At 43.5% G+C, this 24,822-nt stretch overlaps 1 protein-coding gene across 1 annotated transcript in view; it reads right to left on the reverse strand.

Moving 5' to 3' along the window:
- Nucleotides 1–23,112, reverse strand: part of dok6 (docking protein 6) — a 38,892-nt gene extending 15,780 nt beyond the window's left edge. The window contains exons 1-3 of the mRNA XM_031584066.1: nt 22,908–23,112; nt 4,632–4,739; nt 1,036–1,150 (exon numbers count right to left, since the gene is read on the reverse strand). Coding sequence (XP_031439926.1) covers nt 1,036–1,150; nt 4,632–4,739; nt 22,908–22,973 — 289 coding nt within the window. The 5' untranslated portion in view covers nt 22,974–23,112. The remainder of the gene's footprint in view (nt 1–1,035; nt 1,151–4,631; nt 4,740–22,907) is intronic.
- Between the last annotated feature and the right edge of the window lie 1,710 nt (nt 23,113–24,822).

A 24,822-nucleotide genomic window follows, 5' to 3' on the forward strand; every position in this document is an offset into this window, starting at 1 on the left:
AAAGAAAAAAAGAAAGAAAGGAAGGAAGAAGGTTCTCTTCTGTTGAAATGATTATTCTGAACATTTCTCTTTTTCATGCAGGCACACACACTGTTTCTCTTTCTCTCTCTCTTTCTGTCTCTCTCTCTTTCTTTCTTTTCTTTCTCTTTCTCTTTCTCTCTATCTCTCTCTCACACACACACACACACACACACACACACACACACACACACACACACACACACACACAGAGGGCTGGGTGAGGAAGCAGTGCTGGTGAGGTGTTAATGATGTCCCAGCAGGGGGTCTCCTTTTACCCCCTGCCCGTGTTCCCCTCGGCCCGGGAATCATTCTGCCAGTGGAACAAACGAACAAAAAGAGTCCCAGCTATTTCCATTTCATTTCTTCTCAGAGGTGGTGTGTGTGTATGTGTGTGTGTAAGAAAAACGTCCCATAATATTAGCCCTGAAAAATGTTTCCCTCACTTATGGCAGTCTGTTTTCATCTCATATCATCTGCTCAGTATGAGGGAGTCTCAGCCTACAGCAGGCTACTGTGCTAACCCAGTTTAATGGCAGGGGCACAGTGCATACGGTCTGTATTTACAGCTCCTAGCAGAAGTTAATGGTTGGGAAAGATAGCTTATTTCCATTTCAAGCCTGTGGGTGCTATTTGTCTGTGTTTTGTATTTATTTCTCTTTTTTCCCCCTTAATGCCGTTTTCCAGGCCATTGCCTTTAGATATGTATTTGTTTGAAAACCGTGTCACAAACCAATGCTTTCAGGAACAGGCCCTCGGGGATTCTGTGATCATTTCTGGCGCCCTGCCCAAATGTTATAATGCAGGTGCCACTCCTACAAGGTCTAAGTGTACTGAATTACATCATAAACTCATACACAAGTACCTGATGTATGAAAATCAATATTATTGGCTCTTTCATTACTTAACACAGAAATGAATGAGTTCCTGGCTGCACTCCAGCTGGGCCGAGGTAGTGCTGTCAATCTATATTAGCCTGGGCCGCCACTTCAGCCAGGGGAGCCCCGTCTCTCTCACCGGACTCGCAGGCGAACGTCTTGGAGGTCTCGTCGTGGAAGATAATCGCCACGGCGTGTTTCCTGGTCTCCCGGGGCATCCTGGTGATGTTCTTGATGTTGTGGAGTTCCGTTATCTGTGGGGTTGAAAACAGACAGAAAAACCTCATTACCCCAATTTAATGAGGAGGGGGAAAAGTTAGGCTTTTTTTTTTTTTTGGGGGGGGGGGGGGGGGGTGTTGGGGGAGCCTGACGGCAGCCAGACTAATACAGTTAGTGTTAATCTCTGGGACAACAAAAATCATGGCCGACTTGCGCAGCTCTGGGAGTTGAGTGAATGGTACCCAACCAGAACGCTGCACACACAAAACCTCTTTGTGGACGTAATCTCTTGACAAGAGCACAGTAGATTCAGATTTCAAGAACAATGCCCAGTTATCCACAAAAACGGCTCTTTTGTCGCAGGCAATTTGTGAATTTGACATATGGTGTGAGGTGGTGGAAACTGCAGTGTGCCTAGTCCACTGTAAAAAATTCTCAGAAACACGTGCATGTCGTCAACTCAGAATCAATATCTGCTTAGAAGACTAAAATCAGGAGGTTATAAAGCCTTTCAAATTGAATGTATTACACAGTTATCAAACTCTGCATTCTTTAAAACACAGTTGACATTTACAAGCCATTTCCAGGGAGAGACTGCACCTCACAGTGAAATAATATCAGTAATTGTCATCATACACACAATGGGAATGATGTGCTGGGCCCATTTCTGCAAGAGACTAAATGAAAATCAGAAAACAGATCCCGCATTGGAGTTCATCACATGATGTGACATTATCAAAACACTAGGCTACACACACACACACACACACACCCAGCCAAATGCCAAATAGGTGACCTTCTGAGATGTAAACTGCTTTAGCACCTCGGGTTGGCTTATCGGGTTTTATTTCAAACCTTATCCTGGCTTATCCACGGGCCCAAAATGTGACTCTTCCCCAACACCTCCCCTCACCCCACGCTGGAGGGCCCAGACATTTTTAGTGATGTGAGCTGGCTGCACACAGCATGCTGATTTTTTCCCCACTAGTTTTCTCCTTCTCCGTCTTCCTCCTCTTCTCTTCTCCTCTTTTCCTCTCCTCACACGTAGCCGGTGGCGTTCTCAGCGCGGTAAATGTGTGTTTTGCCAGCCGCAGCGGGGAGTGTGAGTTGAGACGGCGGTGGATGCCAGGTTGCGTGGAGGGGTGTGTGTGTGTTGGGGGGGGGGGGGGGGTGAGAGGGGCATGGCAGGGTGCTGCCCCTCCCTGTTCTCTCACTCTCTCCCTCTCTCTCTCTCCCTCTCACCATCTCTTTCTGCGGTCTCTGTGCTTGCTATTGCTGTTTTTCTGTTTCCTTCTTTCTCTCTTCCTCTTTTTTCTCTCTCTCTCTCTCTCCTCTCTCCACCATTATTCATTCTCCATATCTCTCTCTCTCTCTCTTCTCTTCTCTTCTCTTCTCTTCTCTTCTCTTCTCTTCTCTTCTCCTCTCTTCTCCTCTCCTCTCCTCTCCTGGCTGTGTGGGCTTGTGAGGGACCGGAGCACGCGCACTAAATCGCCACCATTGATCATCTTGTGATGTGTGTTGGGTGAGGTTCTGCCACGGTGGCTGGGAGAGGTAATGGACCAACCACTGGCTCTTGCTCCGACTCACGCCTCGCTCATCACGCCTCGCACCTTACGCCTCACGCCTCGCACCTCACGCCTCGCTCCTCACGCCTCACTAACGCCACCAAGAGCTGGAATCACTGGAGCTGACAATACCACCAGTGTCAAGACGTAGGTGCACACACGCTGACATGAGTCTGGGGGGAGGGGGGAGGGGGGAGGGGAATCACATTTCCACCCGTTATGTCTCATTGTACATAACTGATGCTTACAACAATAGCATTAGCTGTTGTAATAGATGTGTGGCCCAACGTGAGCTAGTTTGTGGGTTAAAATGTGCATGGCTGGAAGGAAGACAGAGGTAAAGATCTTTAGTGAGATGGTGGATGTGGGCATCATATCTGCTAGGTTATCATATCTGCATTGGTACGTCATAGAACCTAGTCGTGTTTGTGACACGTCGCGTCCTCATTTGTTCAGGAGGTGAAAGCCGAAGCTCGTGGGGTTGGGGGAGTAGCTGCTGTAGTCATGCCTGAGGCTAAATTTATAAAATTTAAAGAGGACCCTGTTGGTAGACAGTGTCACGTTAATGTACACACACACACACACACACACACACACACACACACACACACACACACACAGTGCATGCTGTTCATTTGGTCATTCGGGTGGTCCTTAAAAGGGCCTTTGTGTTGATGGTGAAAAGTTAAAGTTGAAAAGTCTGAACACAGGACCAAAAACCCTCAGGTACACTGGCATACAGAGGAGTTACATTCCTCCTTCTCCTCTCTTTGATAGACTTGCCAGTGGACCTTTCCACTGCACCACTGCGTGCTGTTTGTTGTTGTGAAGTCATTACAGGCATAGTATTAAAGCAGAGCTCTGATAGCTGACAGGGGAAAAAAAGATAAAAGCAGAGAGAGGGAGGACTTTTTTTAAAGCACATTATAACCTCCCTGTCTGTGACGACACATCATATTAGAGGAATCGTAATTACGGAGAAATTGGCATTTGACAACACTGCATCAAAAGAGCGCCTGAGATGTCACGGCCCCGATCTAGGAGCCGGATCTCCCACTCATTATTTAAGTTCAGCCATTCAGCGGGTTAGTCACTTATGACGCAGAGCCGCGGTACTGATAATGAGTCTTAATTGGAATAGTTTCAAAAACAGAGGATTGGGAGAGAGGGAGATGTTACGTTCACGATTATCTCCTTAAAAAAAAAAAACGAACGAACGAAAGAAGGAAACAGCCTTGGAGGAAGTCGATAAAACCAAAAATGTGTCCTAATGGAATCTTAACAGTAATATCTGCTCCAGTTTGAATAATGCACTTATCTGAGAGTCTTGGAAGCACTTCTCCTGCAGTTTTAATAGGAAATGGTTCTATCTGGGGTGTTTGCCACTACACGCAAAGCCCATATCACTGTTGAATATTGAGCAGAGACTTCTTGGGCATGCTGGGTACCTGGGAGGAAGTCCAGCCACGTGATGCTTATGAAGTGTACAGCCATCTATCAACACACTGTCTCATCCCACAGACGTGTGTGTGTGTGTGTGTGTGTGTGTGTGTGTGTGTGTGTGTGTGTGTGTGTGTGTGTGTGATCTGCATGTGCTATGAACACACAACACACACATTTCCTCTATACTTGTTATTTCCACGTACGAGACAAGTCGATGTGGGGGTTCGAAACAGGCGCTTTTTAATGTTTATAATATCTATTATCAGTGACTTTCTCTTCCCAGTGACTTTCTGAAAATGACAATTCCTCTCATAAATCACTACACGGCAACGGCACTCAATGGCTGCTCTCCAGTTTACTGACGGTGTTGCTTTTTTGGCTTAAGTTATGGTGCCAAGAGAGCCCCATCCATGGCTAGAGTTATAGAGTTCCTGTTGTTGACATGATAGGGGCCTCAAGGTATATCTAATGCCCACAGACGCAACGAGAGACAAGAGGGGAGCTTTACCTTATGAAAGCCTCTGAAGTAAGCTGCTTTCTCGTCAGGGTACTTCTCCAACCGGCGGGCTCCTTTACTGGAGGCTTTCTTAAACACCAGCCAACATCGCCGGAAGATCTGCAGGAAATATGGAAAACATAACCATTCATTAGGCAGATGAGATCAAGGTCCGATAAATCATGCTTACCGGTGGTCTTGTACTTTCTGTGAAAAAATAATCAAGCTTTGCTTTTTTTTTTATTAATGAATTTGTTTATCGTTTGATGTTTTCTTTTTTTGCCATGCTCTCTCAATTACTGCAGTAGAAGTGGTTGCATTTTTTTTTTTTTTACAGAAAATGCACAATGCACCTTTAAGTGCTTATTTTACAGAGTCTTTCATCTCTAATACTATATCCTTTTGTATGAGTTTTATTCAAAAACAATATTCACAAGGTTCAGTTCATCAAAAGTTTCTAGCAGTATTTATAGGCATAACTCAATTTCTACATATTCAGAGTCATTGCATTCCAGTCACTCCTGGTGGAAACCTTGAGGTAGGCAGAATATATCCAGGGCTGCTTGGTTTGCAGAGACTCTCTCAGTCTGTGACCACGTGTGACGATTAAAACATTAAAGTAAAACGCCCCAAAATCCCCCCCAGCCAGGTCTATGACTCTATCAGATTAAACATCTCTCCTTCCCCCTGAGGACAACGTCAAGGTCAACCAGGAACGCGGGGTATGTGAGGAACACACACACACACACACACATACACACACACACACAGACTCTTTTTTCTCTCTTTCGCTCTCTCTCTCACATTCTGTCCCCGACTCACCATATAAAGTAAAAAAAGTTACTTAAACCCTTGAGTCTTGGCTCTTGAAGTCATGTATTTTTAATGACATCAATAACCCAAAAGTATCATAATTAACAAATGGAGTGGAACGACCTTTCCCTGATCCGACCGTCCACATCTGCTTTCTGCCAATGATGATATGCCGATGATGCCACACTCCGCATTAAAAATGCCAGACATCTCTTCCTAAGATAGTTTAACATTTTATGATACATTGATGAGGAGTTGGCCAAAGGGACACTTTGGACCCCAGCCATGCTTTATTATCTTAATATAATACTTTTTAATGGCATCCTCAGAGCAGACATGAGAATAGAGTTGAGCTGGTCTCATCTGAGGCCATGGAGAAGGCTATGCAGACTTGCAGAGAGATGGCTGGGTAGGCCTCTGTATGGTTACCAGGATTAATCCTCACAGGGGCTTTTCACGCCTTGAGGCAGTCAGGAGTCATTTTGTTGATGTATACGCCTCCCCTCATCATGGTTTGCGACCGGGGAGTCGTTTTCTCCGGGCGAGAATCATTTTTATACCTGAGCTTAACAAGGCATTTCGTGATAATTGATAGAAGCAGCACACCCCTCCTTGTCCCTTTTTCCATTCCTTCTCTTGCAATCTGTCTGCTAAATGTTGGTGAACTATCGGCAAAAAATACCTAACCGACTTGATTAACAATCAAATGAAACAGTCCCTTTCTCATTTTATTCCCCTGAGCTGCAGATTAATTCAATTTATAATCAGGAGCTGACAGGGGTATCATTATGAAGTGACAAAATGAGAAGTAATGTATAAAGGCCATAAAAAACATATTGTAGCTTAAAATGCATAAAAAACACAGCATGTGTTTCATGTGTGAGATTTTGGAAGTTCTTTTATCATATTTAATCATCCTATAAATGCTCTGGGTGGTGTTGGTGGTCTAACTCATCTAGATTAAAGCTATGTGCGGAGAAGAGATAATAAGATTCATGTATTCTGCTCTGTTCCTAAGAAGCACTTACTTTACAACACTGTCTTGCAGTCTCGTTTGGACACAGACACTTTTTTGAGGCATTCTTTTTTGTACTTCTCCATATGAGCATACAACTGCCATTGTGTGTCTTGGAAAGACAGGCTCCTCCAGTCATCAACATTAAAAAGAAATATCCATGGACCACCACACATGGTATTAGAATTGCAAATCATCTTTGCAAAATGAGAATCACTGTGCAATTTCATAAGCTGCCATTTGTGCAAATCATTCAAGATCAACACATTTTTTGAAGGGGTAATCGACATCCGCCCACCCATAGGTACTCCGCTGTACCCCCATGGGATAGCCTACTTCCTTACCCATCAATTGCCTTCAACTTAAAAGGCCTTCACGATGACTCAGTGGCTTCCTAGAAATACAATGCAAGACTTTTTTTAACTGGTCTGCTGCTTCTTGACAGCACTGCATGTGTGCAAACATACCCCACCCCCCCTCCACCACCCCTCCCCTTCCCAAAGGCTTTATTTCTGTGGAGGCGAACCTGTACAGCACGACTGATTTGTCTGTGTCCCCAACTCTGATGAAGGGGTTCAGACAACACCCATCCAAGCAGGGTCCCTTAAAAGTGTGCATGCAAATGAATATGCAATCAGTCTCCTTTCATGCTCCTGGCTTCACAGTGCCTCTCAATGGGGGTCTAAGAGCCGGGGATGGACCCTACCTTTTCGGAGCGCGCTGATTGCGCGGAGAAAATTTCAAAGGCTGATTAATGAATACAACTCCCCTTGTATGCGGCGGCCTGGTTAATTATGAATCAGGGGCACCGTGTTCCTCCCAAATGTTGGAAATTAGAGACAAGCTCGAGAGCCCTTCACTTTCGGCGAACAAGAGACAGGTAAATTTAGCCACTTCATAAAAAAAATAGCCCCAAACAAAAAGTGTGTACAAGGAGGATTGCCGGCCATTTGATAGCACTAAATTAGCATGTTACACCCCGTTGGGAAAATGAGGGTATTGTCCAAAGTAAATGGGAAGCGTGACATCAAAACAATTGTGTGAATCCTGTGAACACAATAATAACACGTGTGAGAATACTATAAGGTTTATAATACAGCAATACTGCTTATTTCAGTGGACAGGCATAGCCCACGAGTTAAACATTATCTGTTCTAAGGACAAAACAACATGCTGGGGGCTGAGGGACGTGTGTGACCTTTTCTTGTGCCGACAGGGTAGTGCAAGACAGCGGTGTTGTTGCAGCAACCTGACGCCTCACCTTTAAAAGTGAAATCTAAAATGCGTGTGCGCCTTCGGAGTCAGGGGCAGTCAAGGTGAAGTTTATCTCATTATCCGCGCAGGCCGCCACCACCGACTCCCGACCACCTCAGACAATCACGCTCACTTTTCCCCAGCTCAGACAGATGCAGTGTCCACACAGGGTTATCACCGGGCTGCCAATCGCCGTCTGGCCTTACATTGTTCAGCCAGCTCAATCAGGTATTCAGCAGAATGCCTGCTGCCAAAGATAGCAATTAATAGCCAAGCCTGTGACTTCAAAAGAGACCCAAACGCATGGATTCTGTGTGGTGCAGCTGATGATGGTATATGGAAGAGACATGTTGGGTAGGCCTATAGGCCTATTAGTGGGTAAAAATAGACCAGCTATGTAAGAGATGACAAGATATCATCTTTAATATATTTGTGTTCCCCCGGGGACAATCATGTGGAACTCATGTACGCTGTCGTCATGACACGGGGAAGGAAAATGTACAGGAATAATAATGAACAATCACAATGAAAATGCCTTTCTGTGAGATAAAGAAAGTCTTTTGATGCTGTCATATTTCCTCACCACACTGTTCTTCCCCACAGAAATGTGCCAATGCAACGCCTGAAATTACTGTCGATTTTGTAATTACATCTCTCAATATCAAAATTCTAAAAACGAATTAGTCATCCGGCAAAATTGCATGTTAAAACAACCATTCATATGTTTCATTGCCATGTATAGCTTTCAGTCTGAGTGAATTATATTCACAGCCTTCTAACAATAGCCACTAAAAGCACAATGAGAACTGGTCAACATAAAAATTATGAAATAGGCATAGCAGACGGCAGCTGCGACTACCTTGACAACTTTAAGCAACGCCCAAGCAATTTAGCACCGAGATTTTTAACAATGGTGCAGAGAACCCTCAGAAAACCAGGAGACTTTTTAAAGTCTGCTGAAAAGTAAACTCCGTCTAGCATGACAATGAGGACTGACTGTGTCCACAAATAGTATGATTGCCTACAGTGTTACGAATCCCTGTCAGACCAAAAAAAAAAAAAAAAACACTAACGACTAGCTCTGTGCTCAACATTACTCATTACACAGACAGAGTTTGATCTATTATGTTATTGGACAGTTGTTGAAACCATCATTATGGCAATCATGTCTTACACTCCCCTCAAGTAATTCAGCTTTAGTCGAACTATCTCTGCAGACGTTTTGGCAACCAATATCATTACGCTGTGCTTGCTCCCCGCATTTAGGCTACTCCGAACATCATTTTGTAATTTGCCCCCGACTTTGGCTGCTGTATGAAGACGAGCGAGCGAGCGAGCAGGCGAGCGCCTTGGCCCAGTTAATCATAGATTACTTTATCTGGGACAGTCCAAATCCTTCATGCAAAAAGCATCGCCACCTCCCGTACAAGTAATCATGGAATCCTTCTCCCTGTCTCATCACCCATGCTTGGATTGAGTTTTCAATGAAACATTCATGCGTGCGCCACCCCGGTCCAGAAATGTGATACTGTGTGCAGTGCCAGCCACAGTCCTCCTCTCCCTCAGCAACCTAAGAGGGTCAGGCGGTGTCATTGCCGGGGTTCTAATCCAGCAGCCAGCCAGTCCATACTGAGTCGCTCCAGATAGAGGAAGCTGATAACACAAGCTGTCAGGACAGTCACAACCTATCAGGCCCAGCGTGTGTGTGTGTGTGTGTGTGTGTGTGAGAGAGAGAGCAAGAGAGAGAGAGAGAGAGAGAGAGAGAGAGAGAGAGCAAGAGTGAGAGAAAGAGATCGAGAGAAAGAGAGAGAGAGCTAGAGAGTGGGGGGCATTGAGAAGTAAGAGTTAGAGTGTGTGCATGTGCATGTGTGTGTGTGTGTGTATATGTGAATATAAGCATGGGCATTTCTGTTTGTTTGTGTGTTTGCATACGTGTCCTGTGCCTATGTGTGAATGTGATAAAGAGAGAGAGAGACACTGAAGCTTGGTGGTGAGATCATCAGGAACAGTATAGCAGCTGTGAACCAACACAGATCTCTCTCTCTCTCACACACACACACACAGAATAAATTCATCCAGTGGCTTTCTCCTCTCTCCCTGGCCCTCAATGCATTGCACCATGCCTCATACTAATAGCCCCTGCAGAAACACACACACACACACACACACACACACGCCTCATACTAATAGCCCCTGCAGAAACTAATACTGACTGGTCTCATTTAGCAGCCAATGACGAGTCCCGGTCTGATCTCCGCAGACGTGCGACACCCGGAGTGGAAAGCCGTATCATGCACCATATGTTTTATTAAGGATGGGGAGAGAAGCCGTTCCTTCCAGCCAGGGCCCTCATCAAATAATGCAATCATCATTAAGGCTCTCTCCACTTGCATCCCAGTGGTCACGCACACATTGTTGCCAGAATGCCAGATTTGCACTCCCCTTACTTGAAGAAGCGCCTTATCTGAACACAAGCCCGGAGAGAAGGAGAGAGCGAAGTGTGGGGAGAAATCATGTAGGAACATGTAGGTCACGCTAACCTTTCACAAGGAGCATTAGTTAAAATGTCAAACACAAAGACCGTCTCACCTCGTACCTCGGCTCTTGCACACTCAAGCACATTACAAAAATAGCAGCCATAATTCTGAAAAAGAAGTAGGTCAATATTCAAGTTTTTCCAATATTTTTGAGAAATGTTGTTTGTTACTGAGGCCTCGGCAGCACAGGGCTGCTTGCAGTAAACATCTTGAGTGTGCTTATTTGACAGCACTTATTCATCCCTTACTGAAATAATACCGCAAAACTACTTAGATATTTTGAAATCCCTGTTTGTCAAGGACATCCTCAGAACAATTTCATCAATCTATAATTGTAATCTGTGCGATATTATTTGACTAATGCCTTTCTCGTGTAAGTGAACAGGGCTATGCCTGTGCATTAGAGAAATTCTCACTCTTTAATCCGTTTTTCCTTGGACGCCGAACTTGGTGCGTTGCTCCTTTAAGGATTTACTTTTCAATCATCATGATTACCACTCCACTTGAGCATTGACAATCTCTTATCCGTGTCTGTCTGTATTATGGCTTCCCTCAGCAATACTAGGAAAAAGCACAATCTCAATCCAATCTACAAGGCTGCGTGCTGTCAGGCTCCAGCACAACAATAACGCTGGAAAGTATTTAGCATGCAGAACTGCCTGTACAATGCAAATAAAACAAAAACGAGCGAGAGAATGAAAGGTACTTGTAAAGATTTTGGGGAATGCAAATGCGACCCTAGAGGAAGGGGCATATTTACATAAACGCGGGTGGGGCAGGTAGAGGTTGCTAATCCCCACTCGAGCATGCCGTGTGGAAGATGTGCCGAAACAAGCATCTAGGGCAACCTGTGCCAGGGATGCAGAACTCCTCTGGTGCTCCGTAGTAATGAAACACTGTACTTCTGCCACTCTTATTCTAGTTGACTTACCCTCTAGAATTTGATTGATTTTGTTTGGTTTTGTATTGTTTTGTTTGTTTCCTACAAAAAACTATGCACTTACTCACATTGACCTGAAGGGTATTCCAAGTATGTGATTTAGTGACAAACCTGGGTGAGGTAAAGCTAAACCGAATAGAAGAGCCCTAAGGATTCATTCTCCTAGCAAAGTAAAGGCCTAGGTGATGCAGTGCTGATCTGGCCCGGATGCAGTGCTGGTCTGGCCCGGATGCAGTGCTGGTCTGGCCCGGATGCGGTGCTGATCTGGCCCGGACACGGTGCTGGTCTGGCCCGGATGCGGTGCTGATCTGGCCCGGACACGGTGCTGGTCTGGCCCGGATGCGGTGCTGATCTGGCCCGGACACAGTGCTGGTCTGGCCCGGATGCGGTGCTGATCTGGCCCGGATGCAGTGCTGGTCTGGCCCGGATGCGGTGCTGATCTGGCCCGGACACAGTGCTGGTCTGGCCCGGATGCGGTGCTGATCTGGCCAGGACACAGTGCTGGTCTGGCCCGGATGTGGTGCTGATCTGGCCCGGATGCAGTGCTGGTCTGGCCCGGATGCTATGCTGATCTGGTAGATCCATGCCACATCCAGGCTACATCCATTCCAAAGTCAGCTGCCACTGAACATCTAACTGTAGATCACCCAATCAGAGTGATTATTATTATTGTATTGTGGATTGCTGAGTGTAGATCACCCAATCAGAGTGATTATTATTGTAAGTGTGGATTGCTGAGTGTAGATCACCCAATCAGCCTGATTATTATTGTAAGTGTGGATTGCTGAGTGTAGATCACCCAATCAGCGTGATTATTATTATACATTTGGAATAGTAGATTAACCAATCAAATCGATTATTGTTACAAGCGTGGACCACAGACAGATAAATTATTAGAATATATATGTGGATCTCTGACTGTAGATCACCCAATCAGGCCAATTGTTATTAGGAGTGTGGATCGCTGACTGTAGATCTCTGACTGTAGATCTCTTGACTGTAGATCACCCAATCAGGCCCATTGTTATTAGGAGTGTGGTTTGCTGACTGTAGATCACCCAATCAGTCTAATTGTTATTAGGAGTGTGGGGCGCTGGTTTCCAGGTTTATGAACCTGCCGAGTGTCTCCCTGCCAAGAGAAGTTTTTACCTCACAGCTTCAGGCCTACTCATTCAACTGCTGCATCTCCCTATATATATATACATATATATACACACACACACGCACACATACACACACACACACAGAGAGAGTCTGTCGCAGAGGTAAATTAGGTGCATGCTGCCAAATATGCATAATTACACAGGAGAGTGGCAGTGTATCTCCCAGTAGCTATTTCAGGGACAGACAGTCATTTCATTCTATCAACTAAAAAAAAATAAAACAAGACATAAAGACCTGCTTGCTAATAAAAAGACTCATATTCACTAATCCAATCCATAAAATCCTGCTAGCATTAACAAATGGAATCGTGTCATCTGCCAAGATATTACACAGGTCTATGGGAGCAAAGACCAGACGACACTCAGGGTTATTCATAGCTATCATTTGTGTGCTGTGAATGGGAGAATGTGCACTCTTAGCAAACTCAGTTAGACCCAAGAAGGTCAGACAGATTGGAGCGTGAGAGAGAGAGAGAGAGAGAGAGAGAGAGAGAAAGGGAGACACAGTGGTAGCCTGGCATTCAAAATCTTAGACATCAGCCCTAGGAATGGAGAATATGTCCTGAAAATTAATTTTCAGATTTCATTTGAAGGACTGGAAATATCACATATCATTTTTCAACATACATCATCATTCATGACCCCATTCAAAGCTCATGATCACATGTTGCCTTCAGCTTGATAAGTGATTTTTTTTCTCCCGCTTCTGCTCTTAGCTAGAAGTGATTTTTTTGAAAGTGGCACCGCCAGAAATGGTACTGTATTCTACCTAATATGGCAACCGCTTTGACAGTCCTTATTCAAAATTCATCTTTTGAACAATAACTCCGGAGGATAAACGATCACTGGCGTAATAGAAAACTAGATAGCGGCACCGTTCTACTGCTCTCCTCTCGGCTCATTATAGCCAACTGAGTTTTCTATAAGCAGCCAGCCATATATTTGCACCCACAGAGTCATTCCTCATCAAGAAGAAAATAAATAAATAACCAAAGGAATCAAATAAATAAATATAGAAACGATGACAGTGGTCACCCTTGTAGGTGTGCACTGCTGTGATTATTCATCCTGACAAAACACCCAGAGTAGCTGCTCTGGTGGGAAAGTGAGGAGGGTTATTTAATTTTATTTTATTCTATTCTATTCCATGTGAGAAACAAGGCTTGTGTGTAGGCCACTGAGATACAGGTCTCACCTCTGGTGAAGTGCTTCAGGTTTCCCAGAATAGCCACAGCATCTGTGATGTTTCAATCTGACACTTTTTTTTGGGGGGGGGGGGGGGGGGCAAAAACATGAATTGACAGTGTGTGTGGAACTGAATTGCACCTCGCAGTGCATTGTGGGAATCTGTGTGCACTGCAATGAAAGAAGAAAGAGTACAGCCCACTGTTTTCTGCTTATTTTAGATTGTCGATTTCTTCCTGTTTCCCCAGTAAGGCATCTTAAAAGTGGACCAACCCAGATACAAGCATCCTATAGATCAGACCAGGGCAGCATCCTTCCCAAAGTAAGCTATTATAAGGACATTATTATAGATTATCTTTTAAATAGTATAAATTCCATTAAAAATAAAACATCAATGCTTACAAAGTTTAGGTTAGGCCTTCAGTTTAACCATTTTGAGTAGCATCAGTCTGTTTCCTGTGTGTACGAACAAACACACGCACACACTCACACACACAAACAGAACCAAACATAAAGGGATGACAAAAAAATCCATTCCTATATCTAATAAACCAGGCTGCATACACAATGTGTTGGTTACAGTGCAGGATAACATAAACTGATTACAGTGAGACAAAAGGAAGGACTTTTTTCACCGTAATCAACTTTTGGTACCCGCACCTGTGCCCACATTGGATGTGTATGTGAATCCATTTTAGAACACACTTGGCAAACGGCTGCATATTTCACATAGAGCAGCTGATCCTGAGACTGCTGTGGTGAATATGGGGACACCGTGTAGGCACTGATAATGAGAGACTGACAGTGGAACTACACAGGGCCTGGCAGCTGACAGCAGAACAGCACCGTGCTGGATCGGGCTTGCATTTGGCCTGGATCTGGCCCTGATCTGACGTGACATGAATTACAGGGTGATTTGACGGCACTGATGATGTGGAGTCAGTTTAACGGTACAGATCCACAGTCCCAGGCAGCTAACTCTAGAATTGTTCTGGCCTCATTTGACATGACATGAATGACAGTGTCGGACCTGTGTGACGGCACTGATTTCATAGAGTCAGATAAACAGTACAGATCCACAGTCCCAACTGTCCTGGTCTGATCTGACGCAACATGAACGAAAGGGTGATGTGACTGCACTGATAATGTGGACCCACAGACCCAGGCCGTTAACCACATCTTGCCCAGATCTGGCATGACATTAAAAAAGAGAATAGTGTATATATACTAGGGATGGGCATAATTAATCGACGATCGATTAATTGATCATTAAGAATTTCCTCGATGACATTATTTTTTCATCGATAAAACTAATGCATGTTCTGTTCCGTAGTGTGCGTGTAATTTATTTATTTTATGGCTGTCAAAGTTAATGCGTTATTCCATGAGATTACTGTGGCCGAGATTAATGCAATAAAATATTTTAACGCAGTTAACGCAACTGTGTTTACTTCCGGTGTGCGTTGACCCATGGCACGAAACCGCAGAGTGTCTGCAGTCAGTTAGATAGGAGAGACCGAGACGGTAGTTGAAGATGGAGAGAGCTGAGGGATTGTTGGGCGGAAAGTTTCTGTTTAAGAGGCAAAATGACGGAACAATCGACAAAACTAAAGTTGTATGTAGCATTTGTCAAGCTGAATGTAGCTATCACAGAAGCAGCTCGTCTTTAAGTTATCACCTTAATGCAAAGCACTCGACAGAAAGCAGTCCCAGGTTAGATGGTCGCCAACCCACACTCCACGACTTCTCTAGGAAAATAACTAGACCAGTCCGTGAAAAGGTTACCAACGCTGTAGCAGTTTGGGTTGCCGGTGACTGTCGGCCCATCAACATAGTTGAAGACGGTGGGCTGACTGAGGTGATTCGAATTGCTTCAGGGGACAATTCTTACGATTTACCGTCGAGAGGCACCATTGTGTCTCGCATACATTCCTTGTATGATGGCGAGAGAGCACGAAAAAAAATACAATTAAACAATAGTGTCTAAAATACACGCTATCTGAAGTGATTACTCGTTAATTTATAAGATTTAGTCTTTAGAAGAAAAACAAACTTTTAATCGCGATGAATCTAGATTAATGAATTTCAAAATGTGAGATTAATTAGTTATTTTTTTAATCTTATTGACAGCACTAATTTATTTATAATCAGATTTTTCACGAGGGTCAGTTGTGTTTATGAGCACCGGCTTCTAGCTGTCGGCTCTGCTGCTTTAGAGTACAGCAGCGCATATTTTCAAGTGTAACAATTGAACGGATCCCGTTTAACTGCCACAAGAGTTGTCCATCTTGTAAGTTTAACTGCCACAAGAGTTGTTCATCTTGTAATAAAGATGCCAATGAGGAAACACGCTGTGTTTTTTCTATTTTCACTGCATTTTAATATAGCCTATAAATAGTGAATTTTAATATAAAGATTTGAATGATTAATCGAAAATCGATCGTTAATTCTCCCGACGATCGATTAAGACAATTTAATCGAATGCCCATCCCTAATATATACTGATAGTGTGGAGCCAGACTGACAATGGAGGTCCACAGTCCACCCTCTACAACTGAGCTCCACGCTCTAGAACTGAGCTCCACGCTCTAGAACTGAGCTCCACACTCTAGAACTGAGCTCCACGCTCTAGAACTGAGCTCCACCCTCTAGAACTGAGCTCAACACTCTAGAACTGAGCTCCACCCTCTAGAACTGAGCTCCACGCTCTAGAACTGAGCTCCACCCTCTAGAACTGAGCTCCACACTCTAGAACTGAGCTCCACACTCTAGAACTGAGCTCCACACTAGAACTGAGCTCCACACTCTAGAACTGAGCTCCACGCTCTAGAACTGAGCTCCACACTCTAGAACTGCTCTGGCTTGGATTTGGGCCGGACCTGACACAGCAATGTGATGGCACTGATACTATGGAGCCAGCCTCACTGTGGCACTCCGCATGTAACGGTAGCCAGTGGGTACAGTGCTGTGCAGTGAGCTAGTGAATAACGCTAGTACCCATGGGTTATAGCCTCCATGCTACCATGACCGCCTAGTTTCAGTCCAGCGCAGGACTGTGCCTGTCTACACACCACAGGATACACATGTTCCCAGGCAGCTGAAGCTCTGAGGCTCAGCAGCAGCAGCCAGCCTGGGGATGACCTGAGCCCTGGGGAAAGGCCCAGGCCTGTGATTAATGCTGCCCGCCCAAATGATGAGAGGATAAAAGAGGTGGGCTAAATGGACCTGGGAGGGATTGGTTTGGACCGGCACGCAGTGGCTTTTCTTTCTCTTTCCCTTTCTCTTTCTCTTTCCCTTTCTCCCTCACAGGGACCTCAAGAGCTCAGGTGTCTCTGACGGTCACGTAACGCTGAAGCGTGCATGAGAGTCGGGCATTTTGCACATACACAAAAAAAGACTGTGATTAAAAAAGACTGTGATTAATACGCTGGCTTTGATCATTGTATGGATAACCACAAAGGTTTCACAGATAACACTGGTTGCCAAAGAGGGTTTAAAAATAATAAAATTCAGGACATTCAAATATACAAGCTTCCATGATGCAAATAAAATCCTCAACTATTAATACAGTTATCTAAAGCTGCACTAAGCCATTTACCTACATTTGCCCAACTTTAAATGTGAAACGGGAAAAATTGTATATCATTAAAATACAAACCTTAAAACCTCTCATAATGTTGATCATTCTGGATTTGTCCTTGATTAACCAAATAAGAGGTTAGGTCCACAATCCTGCTCTCTTCAGACAGAATCAGTGAATGGGTCAGCCCTCCTTACATGAAGGTCAAACCCATTTAATCAAAGTTTGGGCCATCTAAGCCACTAGCACTAATAAATGAAGACTTCACATTAAACGACAAGTGCTTCAGTGCTGTGTGTGTGTATGCTTGTGTGTGTGTGTCTGTGTCTGAGAGAGAGAGAGAGAGAGAGAGAGAGAGAGAGAGAGAGAGAGAATATGAGTGTAAGTGTGTTTGTGTGTGTGTGCATGGATGTGTGAGTGTGTGTGTGAGTGTGTGTGTGTGTGTGTGTGTGTGTGTGTGTGTGTGTGTGTGTGCGTGTGTGTTTAGGCGAAAGGATCAGGGGTGGGTGGGAGATCCTGATTTGACTTTTAAATTTGGTTTGCTGTTAAGTGCCAGTCTGGCATAAGGACGTGGGATTAGAGAAATTAAATTGCCATCCGAGAGAGTGTGTGATGAGCTTTGACTTTTTCGGCGTGGATTAGCGAACTTTGCACTTTGTAAGCAGTCCACGAGAGGTGGAAACAAAGCTGTTGTTTGAGCCTCCAGCACGATGTCAAATGTGTTCTGTCAAAGAGCCTAGCTTACCACACAAACATGTACATCCCAGAAGACTCAATGGCACAGCCAGTACAGCATCCTCTATGGTGCAACAACCCCATCACAATCCCTGTGTTGGCCTCTGGCTCCACTGGGAGAGCAAGGTGCTAGCAACACCAAGGTCGTGGGTGCAACACCCAGGCAGCAGTCGTACTGATGAAAATGTATATATGTAAATATATGTATTTATATATGTAATGTATTATAAGTTGTTCTAGATAAAGTGTCAGCAAAATGAATAAATGTAAAATAAAATGTAGTCCATGAGAAAATGGTTGGCTCATGGATGTAGTTATTGGGTGACAGTGATCCCGCGGCTTCCTGCCTTGCTTGATCAATTACTCCTCGCCACAAACAACTAATAGTAGCATTAGTCCTGGTTAAAGGCAAAAAAAAGCTTTTCTGATCATTGACAACAGTAAGAGGATCAATGATGTTGAATGTTTAAACCAATAGCCAGGCAAAAAGTTATCTTATAGAAAGGAACCGCATAATTCTGCAGCATAGATCACTGCACGTAACATTAACAATGGAGCTCCCATAGCCTGCACTGGGCCATTCATCAGGACCAATTACAGCTCGCAATCCATCCTCGGATTTGTCTGAATAAGCCTGATGAGGCCGGAACAAATGGATCCTACCTGATCCACAGCACATCTGCGTACAGATGAGAGGGGGGAAACGCATTCGATTTGTGTGGACACAACTGCAGAGTGAAAAGAGAGGCACCTCTCAACCAGTCATATGTACAGGATGACAAGACGAATGAAAAAGCCCTGTACTTCGGCAAAGGGTACTACTTAACTGCATGCGTCTTTAGCTAAAGAGGACTAGACACTGAGCGAGCGGATGACAGTGATGTACGACTGAGGATAGAGTCGCGTGGCTCAATCAAGGAAACGCTTAAAGTGCTCAAGATAAAAGCGCATTGACTCAACAGGAAGGAATTTCACCAGATAACGATTCCTTCATTATGCCTCTTTTCTTCCTCAACAATAAAAACAATTACCATTATCATTCCTCCCCCCCCCCCCCCCCCCCCCAAAGTCCTCACAAGGACACGGTTGCAGTCTGTACGCTCATTGTTACAGACAGTAGAAACACTAGGGTGATCCCAGTGTAAAATGGCTAACTGGTCCAACAATGACTCAATTGTTCTCTAATGCGATGCTTTTGTTTCATGCAGTATAATGGCCGAGGATAACACACACCATTATAACACATATTCTCAATGTACAGTCTAGTGATGATGGGGGTGGAAAGAGAGGCTAACTCCCACCCAACTGACAACCCCCTCCCCCCCTTACCCACGCACCCCACAAAAGGACAACGGTTAGACAAGTTAATCTTTCCTCAGTGGAACAGCACCTAGCATGGGGTTTGCGGTTTGCAGCAGATGGTCATATCTGCTTAACCGTTCATATGAAACCCTTTAATGTCTATGGTGCCTCATGATAAATGCCTAGACACAGGACTGTGTGTATGTAAATCTCACAACATATATAATTTACACTGAGGATTGTGTGATCATAAAAATGGCAGATTAACATACAGACATCAAAACTGGGTCATCATAAACCAAATCAAGTAAAGTCATAGACCATGACTACAAACGCCATGCCAAGTCACTTGAGGTTCGGACATAATTATTAACCTTCACAGTAACACTTTGGTTGAAGGCTTAATAGACTTTATGTTCTGGTTATGCTTACTATGATTATTTTAGCGCTTCTTCTAATAACACACACACTCACTACATACTGTTAAAAAAAAATCAATCCAGTGACATTTCCTTTCGATACTGTAATATGATCAAATACATCCCATCATTAACTCTCCCTCCTAAAACAGCAGTTTCTCACTGAGCGGATGACAGAAACATTGTAAATAATGCCTCGGAATAACACACAGAGTATGAGATGCAGCTAGAAACATCCTGAGAATGGATAGAACAGTGCAGGGCTGAAAGATGAGAAACAGATATCGATGGATATACAGTGACGTCCACACTAGTCCTGCAGTATTACTGATGACAAATCAGCCAGTGAGTGTGTATATGTTGGCCATTGTCTCCTGGGTTCTCCATACAGTAGGCTACAATAATGATATGTCCAACAAAACATATAATTTAAGGTCCACAGAAACTTCTAAATACAAGTACATACCAGACAGGTTTTTTTTAATCTATTTCTGACCGTGCGAATGGATAACGTGTTTCTTCTCTGGTCTGGCATTTTAATCTAATCCTCACTAGCTGGGTTTCCATCCAACTCATTCGCATATTTTAAGCGCATTCATGAAAATTTGGCTAAAGAAAATGCAAGTCTGTGCGAGTTTCCATCCGCTGTGTAAGGCAAATAAAAAATGGACCCTCTCCTAATCAAGGCAGGAGTTGTGAACAGCTGTGGGATCAAAAATCTAAGGATGTCAGAACAACTAATAAAGAAAATACCTAATAAAATGGCAAAAAATTTGGGTTTATACGAGTAAACCCGTCTCCATCAACCTTAGTTGCATTATACCCAATGCGGACCGGGATTTAATCCACTCCTTTCTAGCGAATTGGTTTCTTATTCGACTTACTCGACTTTTTCGATGAAAATATTATGCAAATTTCATAAAAAAGTTGGATGTAAACCCAGTTGCTGTCTAGCTGGGACCGTAAATGCTGTTGTATTTCTTATCTAAAATGACCATGTGAGCATGACAAAAAATGTCAAATGAAAAAATGTATCATGAACTTTCTAAACATTAACCAGTCAATGTTTACACTGTAATACTTCAACACTACAATACTTTTCAGCGGGTATTCACTTCATCTGAATAACCGCAGTATATCTGGCACAGGCATGACCCAAACACAAGATCAAAATAAGGACAAAACTAAAAGGCAAATTATGTCTAATATAAGCTTGGACATACTGTAGCTGTGAGGGCACTGTGCTGTACTTGTCTTTCTCTTCAAACACGAGTAGAGGGGGGAACAGGGTGAATGACAAACAGCCGGGCCGTGGTGCTGTTCTTAACGGCAGTCTGGCCTGAGCCACTTGGCTTTCCTCTCTCCACAGAGAGAAGGAGGGAGACAGAGAGAGCGAGAGAGAGAGAGAGGGAGAGAGAGAGAGGAAGCTCATCCTACAGCTCGAGAGTATTGATCCGTGAATTCAAGACGACACTTGTTCAAAAAAAATAAAAAATTCGGAGGCAGCTAGCCCCCACTGTACCGTTGGGCCGATTCAGTCAACTAAGATATATAAAAAAAAAATCGGGCTGTGCATAAAACATGAAAGCCAGTGAACTGTCTTGTCTTTTTTTTTCATCTCTTTTCTTTTGACTGCAGCCTTGAATGGGAGCTCCAGACCCTGTTCTAATAGTTACGGTTCATTTCAGAGCAATTTCTGTAGAGGTAATGAGAACGACAAACACCAACTCAAATAGCCATGCAGGAAGGTAATACTGGTGTCATGGCTGCACAGGAGCCCCACCATTGCAGCATTAAACACACGGGGAAGGACATATCTAAGATGTGTGAAGGCTCACAAAAACGTACAACTTGCAACTGAACAATATGTGTACGATTGTACATCATGATGCAGGATTTCTACACACACAACCCAGTTAGGATATGAGAAACTAGCTTATAACACTTATAACAGATGCAGATAACATCATCAAGGATCAACAAGGGGCAAATCAATCATTCTCCCATAAATTTGGAGGTAAATATACTGGTACTGATGACACCATTAAACAGTTGGGGGACATAGGATCTTGCTCTAGGTATTGAATTAGCTAAATTATTTTTCTAAGTTATTAAATTAGGTTCAGTTCATTTTGCTCATTGCTCGTTGCTTTGCCCATTTCCAGTCCATGAAATTAAGGCCCACAATTTCTATTTAGAAAAAAAAGAGAGGGGGGGAGATAAATAAGTGCTTCCAATGGTGGTACCACAACAGTGAGAGAGAGGCTAAGTTGTTGGCATATACACCTGAAACACAACTGACCCTACTACACAAATAACGCAGTCACACAAAGCACGAATGTTTACACAAGTATGCACAGTAATGGTTGACATACAAACAAAGGTCATAAACAAAGGTTTTCAAAGATGACTAAAAAACTGCTGTAGGCCAATTGAAACTTACAGTTGTTAAATACTTAATTTTTGCTGCCTCACAGTAAATGGATGGATTTGAATTGGATGTTATGATGCTTGCCAGGTAAAATGCAAAGGCAAAGGACTTAATCCAATGGAATCACCTTTTCAGTACAATCATATGCTCATATGAATTAAACCAAGCGCCATGTACAGTAGCATCTGACAAAGCGTCTCTTTCCAGCAAGTATTCCTGCCCCCAACTGGATTTGGAATTTCTCAATGGACTAATGTCTCAGCATATTTTTCTCTGTTGTTTTCCTTTTAAATGTGTGTAGCAGTCAAAAAGCAACTGGTAGATAGTGATTTAAAGACCTGTTCAACTGTTTCACCGGATAACCGGATAAGGAAAATAAACTCAAACAAAAACATCCTTCACCTGTGTACATTGCGTTGCGACCAACATAGTAGACCACAAAAACAGGGCCGTTTTGGGTACTGTTAATATGAGACCATGTCATGTGTTGACACATCTTTGTTTGTCTAAGAAATATTGACATTCACTTTTTTTTGACAACACAACTGTTGAAAAATATTTTTGTCCAGCAAAATTTCATTACAGTACTCTGTTTAAAAGGATACGCATACGCATAAAGGAAGGAAAAAACATTATCAAACTAACGTTACAAACTAATCTGACGTGACAAGCACCTTATTGGTGATGGTTACATATTGTTATTGAACATCCTTTACTTCACAATTCATAAAGGAAAACGTAAAAACGTATAAGCGAAGTGCAAATATAATCTAAACGTTTTCACTCTGCTTCATTTTCTTCAGAAGTTCACGTCAGGATAGCAGCCTATGAAGCAATTCAACCTTTTTGCATTCAGATGCTGCCTGCTGCTGCTGAAACAATTCACTTTAGTGGCCACTGTAAGTGTCACTTACCCCCAATTTCTTACTCCGTATTTTCACGTAGCCTTGTTTCACTATGTCATTGAAGTTAGAAGCCATGGTAACAGGTTTACGTCCCTTTTTTCTTGTTTCGCCTCCTCCTCCAGAAGTCTGCCTAGCATTCAGAGACCACAGACAACCTGCCTCCTGTGTCAGCGTTCGGGCACCCGGCTCGGGCGGGTCGTTCCATCCGCAGATGGGGAGATGCTGTTCGTCAGCTGATGTGATTCAGTAGCTGCGCGGCTTCCTGGATCACACCATCCTGCTCCCCACGCGGAGGGGGGGTGAAGTGCTAACTGGATATGCGGCTGCAGAGGCGATTAGGTTTGCATGTGTTGTTGGGCGATGCTAAATGTGAGAGAAAGTCGAATATTGCTCATTCTGTACAAGATTAAAGTACCCTTGCTGGAAACACGTAATCACAAAGTCAGTGTTTTCACAGGGAGCTCTTACCTTAGGCTATTTCCATCTAAGTTGAAACAACCAATTAGTGCAAATAAGAGAATCAGAAAACCATGTCTGAGCTCGAATTTGTTGACAGGTGAGAATTCACTGTCTCTGCCAGTTTCGCCCACATTTGCATTAATTGTAGCCTACCCACCAGAATCTTTCCCAGAGACACGTTTTTACAAATGATAAGATGTTTGTGAATTACCCAGGGATTTGTTCAAGGTAATTTTTTAAAAGACTCCAAACCACCAACTGCTGTCAAAAATGTAGAAATCTAACCGATCAAAAAAAGGGAAGCAAATCCAAAGATAAAATTTGAACCCTATTCAATCTCTCCCAGCCCATATAGCTCTAAACCTACTAATCCTTGTTTGGGATTGGGAGAATCCACGGTCATTAAAGAACATGACAACCAAAATCCACAGCATTAAAACAGCAGATGGTTCAGGTGTATAGGCATAGGAGCTTTGGGTATGTTAATGAAATGGCAACATGGGGACAGAGGATTATGCAACGGGTTATATAAACAGGAGGATCAGACCGCAGTCTTGAGTCATTTGCTCAACTGTATTCGCCACTGTTCGGGTATTTGGGATAAGTCACATCTGACGCGACAGATGATCCCAACAGACTGAATGATAGATTGATTGTTCATTTCTCAAAGGGTGTTTAGGCAATGAACCACCAGATTTTGTTCCAGTATTGCTTCACCAGGTTTTTCCTACTTTATACGTATTGTTACCCACCCACTCCCCATCACAAACACACACACACACACACACACACACACACACACACACACACACACACACACACACACACACACACACACACACACAGAAGATCATATTCTTCCACTCTGCAAGGAATACGGTTGAAATGCAATGAGTCTTTTATTTATTTCATCATGGATGACTGACACTTTGAGAACTCTTATTTGTCAATGTTCCATTTTCTTTCACGGCACAAATTACAACGCCCCTGCCTCTGCAATATCCCATAACAAACAACAAACAACTCGTCTTTGATATCTGTCATCTCTCTCTTTTTTGGCGCTGTCCTGAAGCTTCGGACCTGCCTCAGCTTCTTCTCCATCTCCTGTGTTCCCCCCTGTATATTAACTGGAGATGCCAACCCGACCGATGACAGACGACTGTCAGATACCCTCCCCATTCATTTTCTGTGGATAGCTTTTGTCATTCTAATATATTTACACAGACAAATTCACAGCCCTCTCAGTCATAACTCTTTAGACACAGTAAAGAAACATTTCTAAGAGACAGACGGAGAGAGAGAGAGAGAGAGAGAGAGAGAGAGAGAGAGAGAAAATAACATTTATTGAATAAAAACACAAATTTGATGGGCATTATACATTTTGTTATGGAAGCTCTAAATCCACATATAAAGAAAATTAATCATTTAGGCATTTCATCTCTCATTGGCTTGACATAGTTCCTAT

Source organism: Clupea harengus, chromosome 17 (genome assembly GCF_900700415.2).
Source record: "Clupea harengus chromosome 17, Ch_v2.0.2, whole genome shotgun sequence".
Taxonomy (NCBI): domain Eukaryota; kingdom Metazoa; phylum Chordata; class Actinopteri; order Clupeiformes; family Clupeidae; genus Clupea; species Clupea harengus.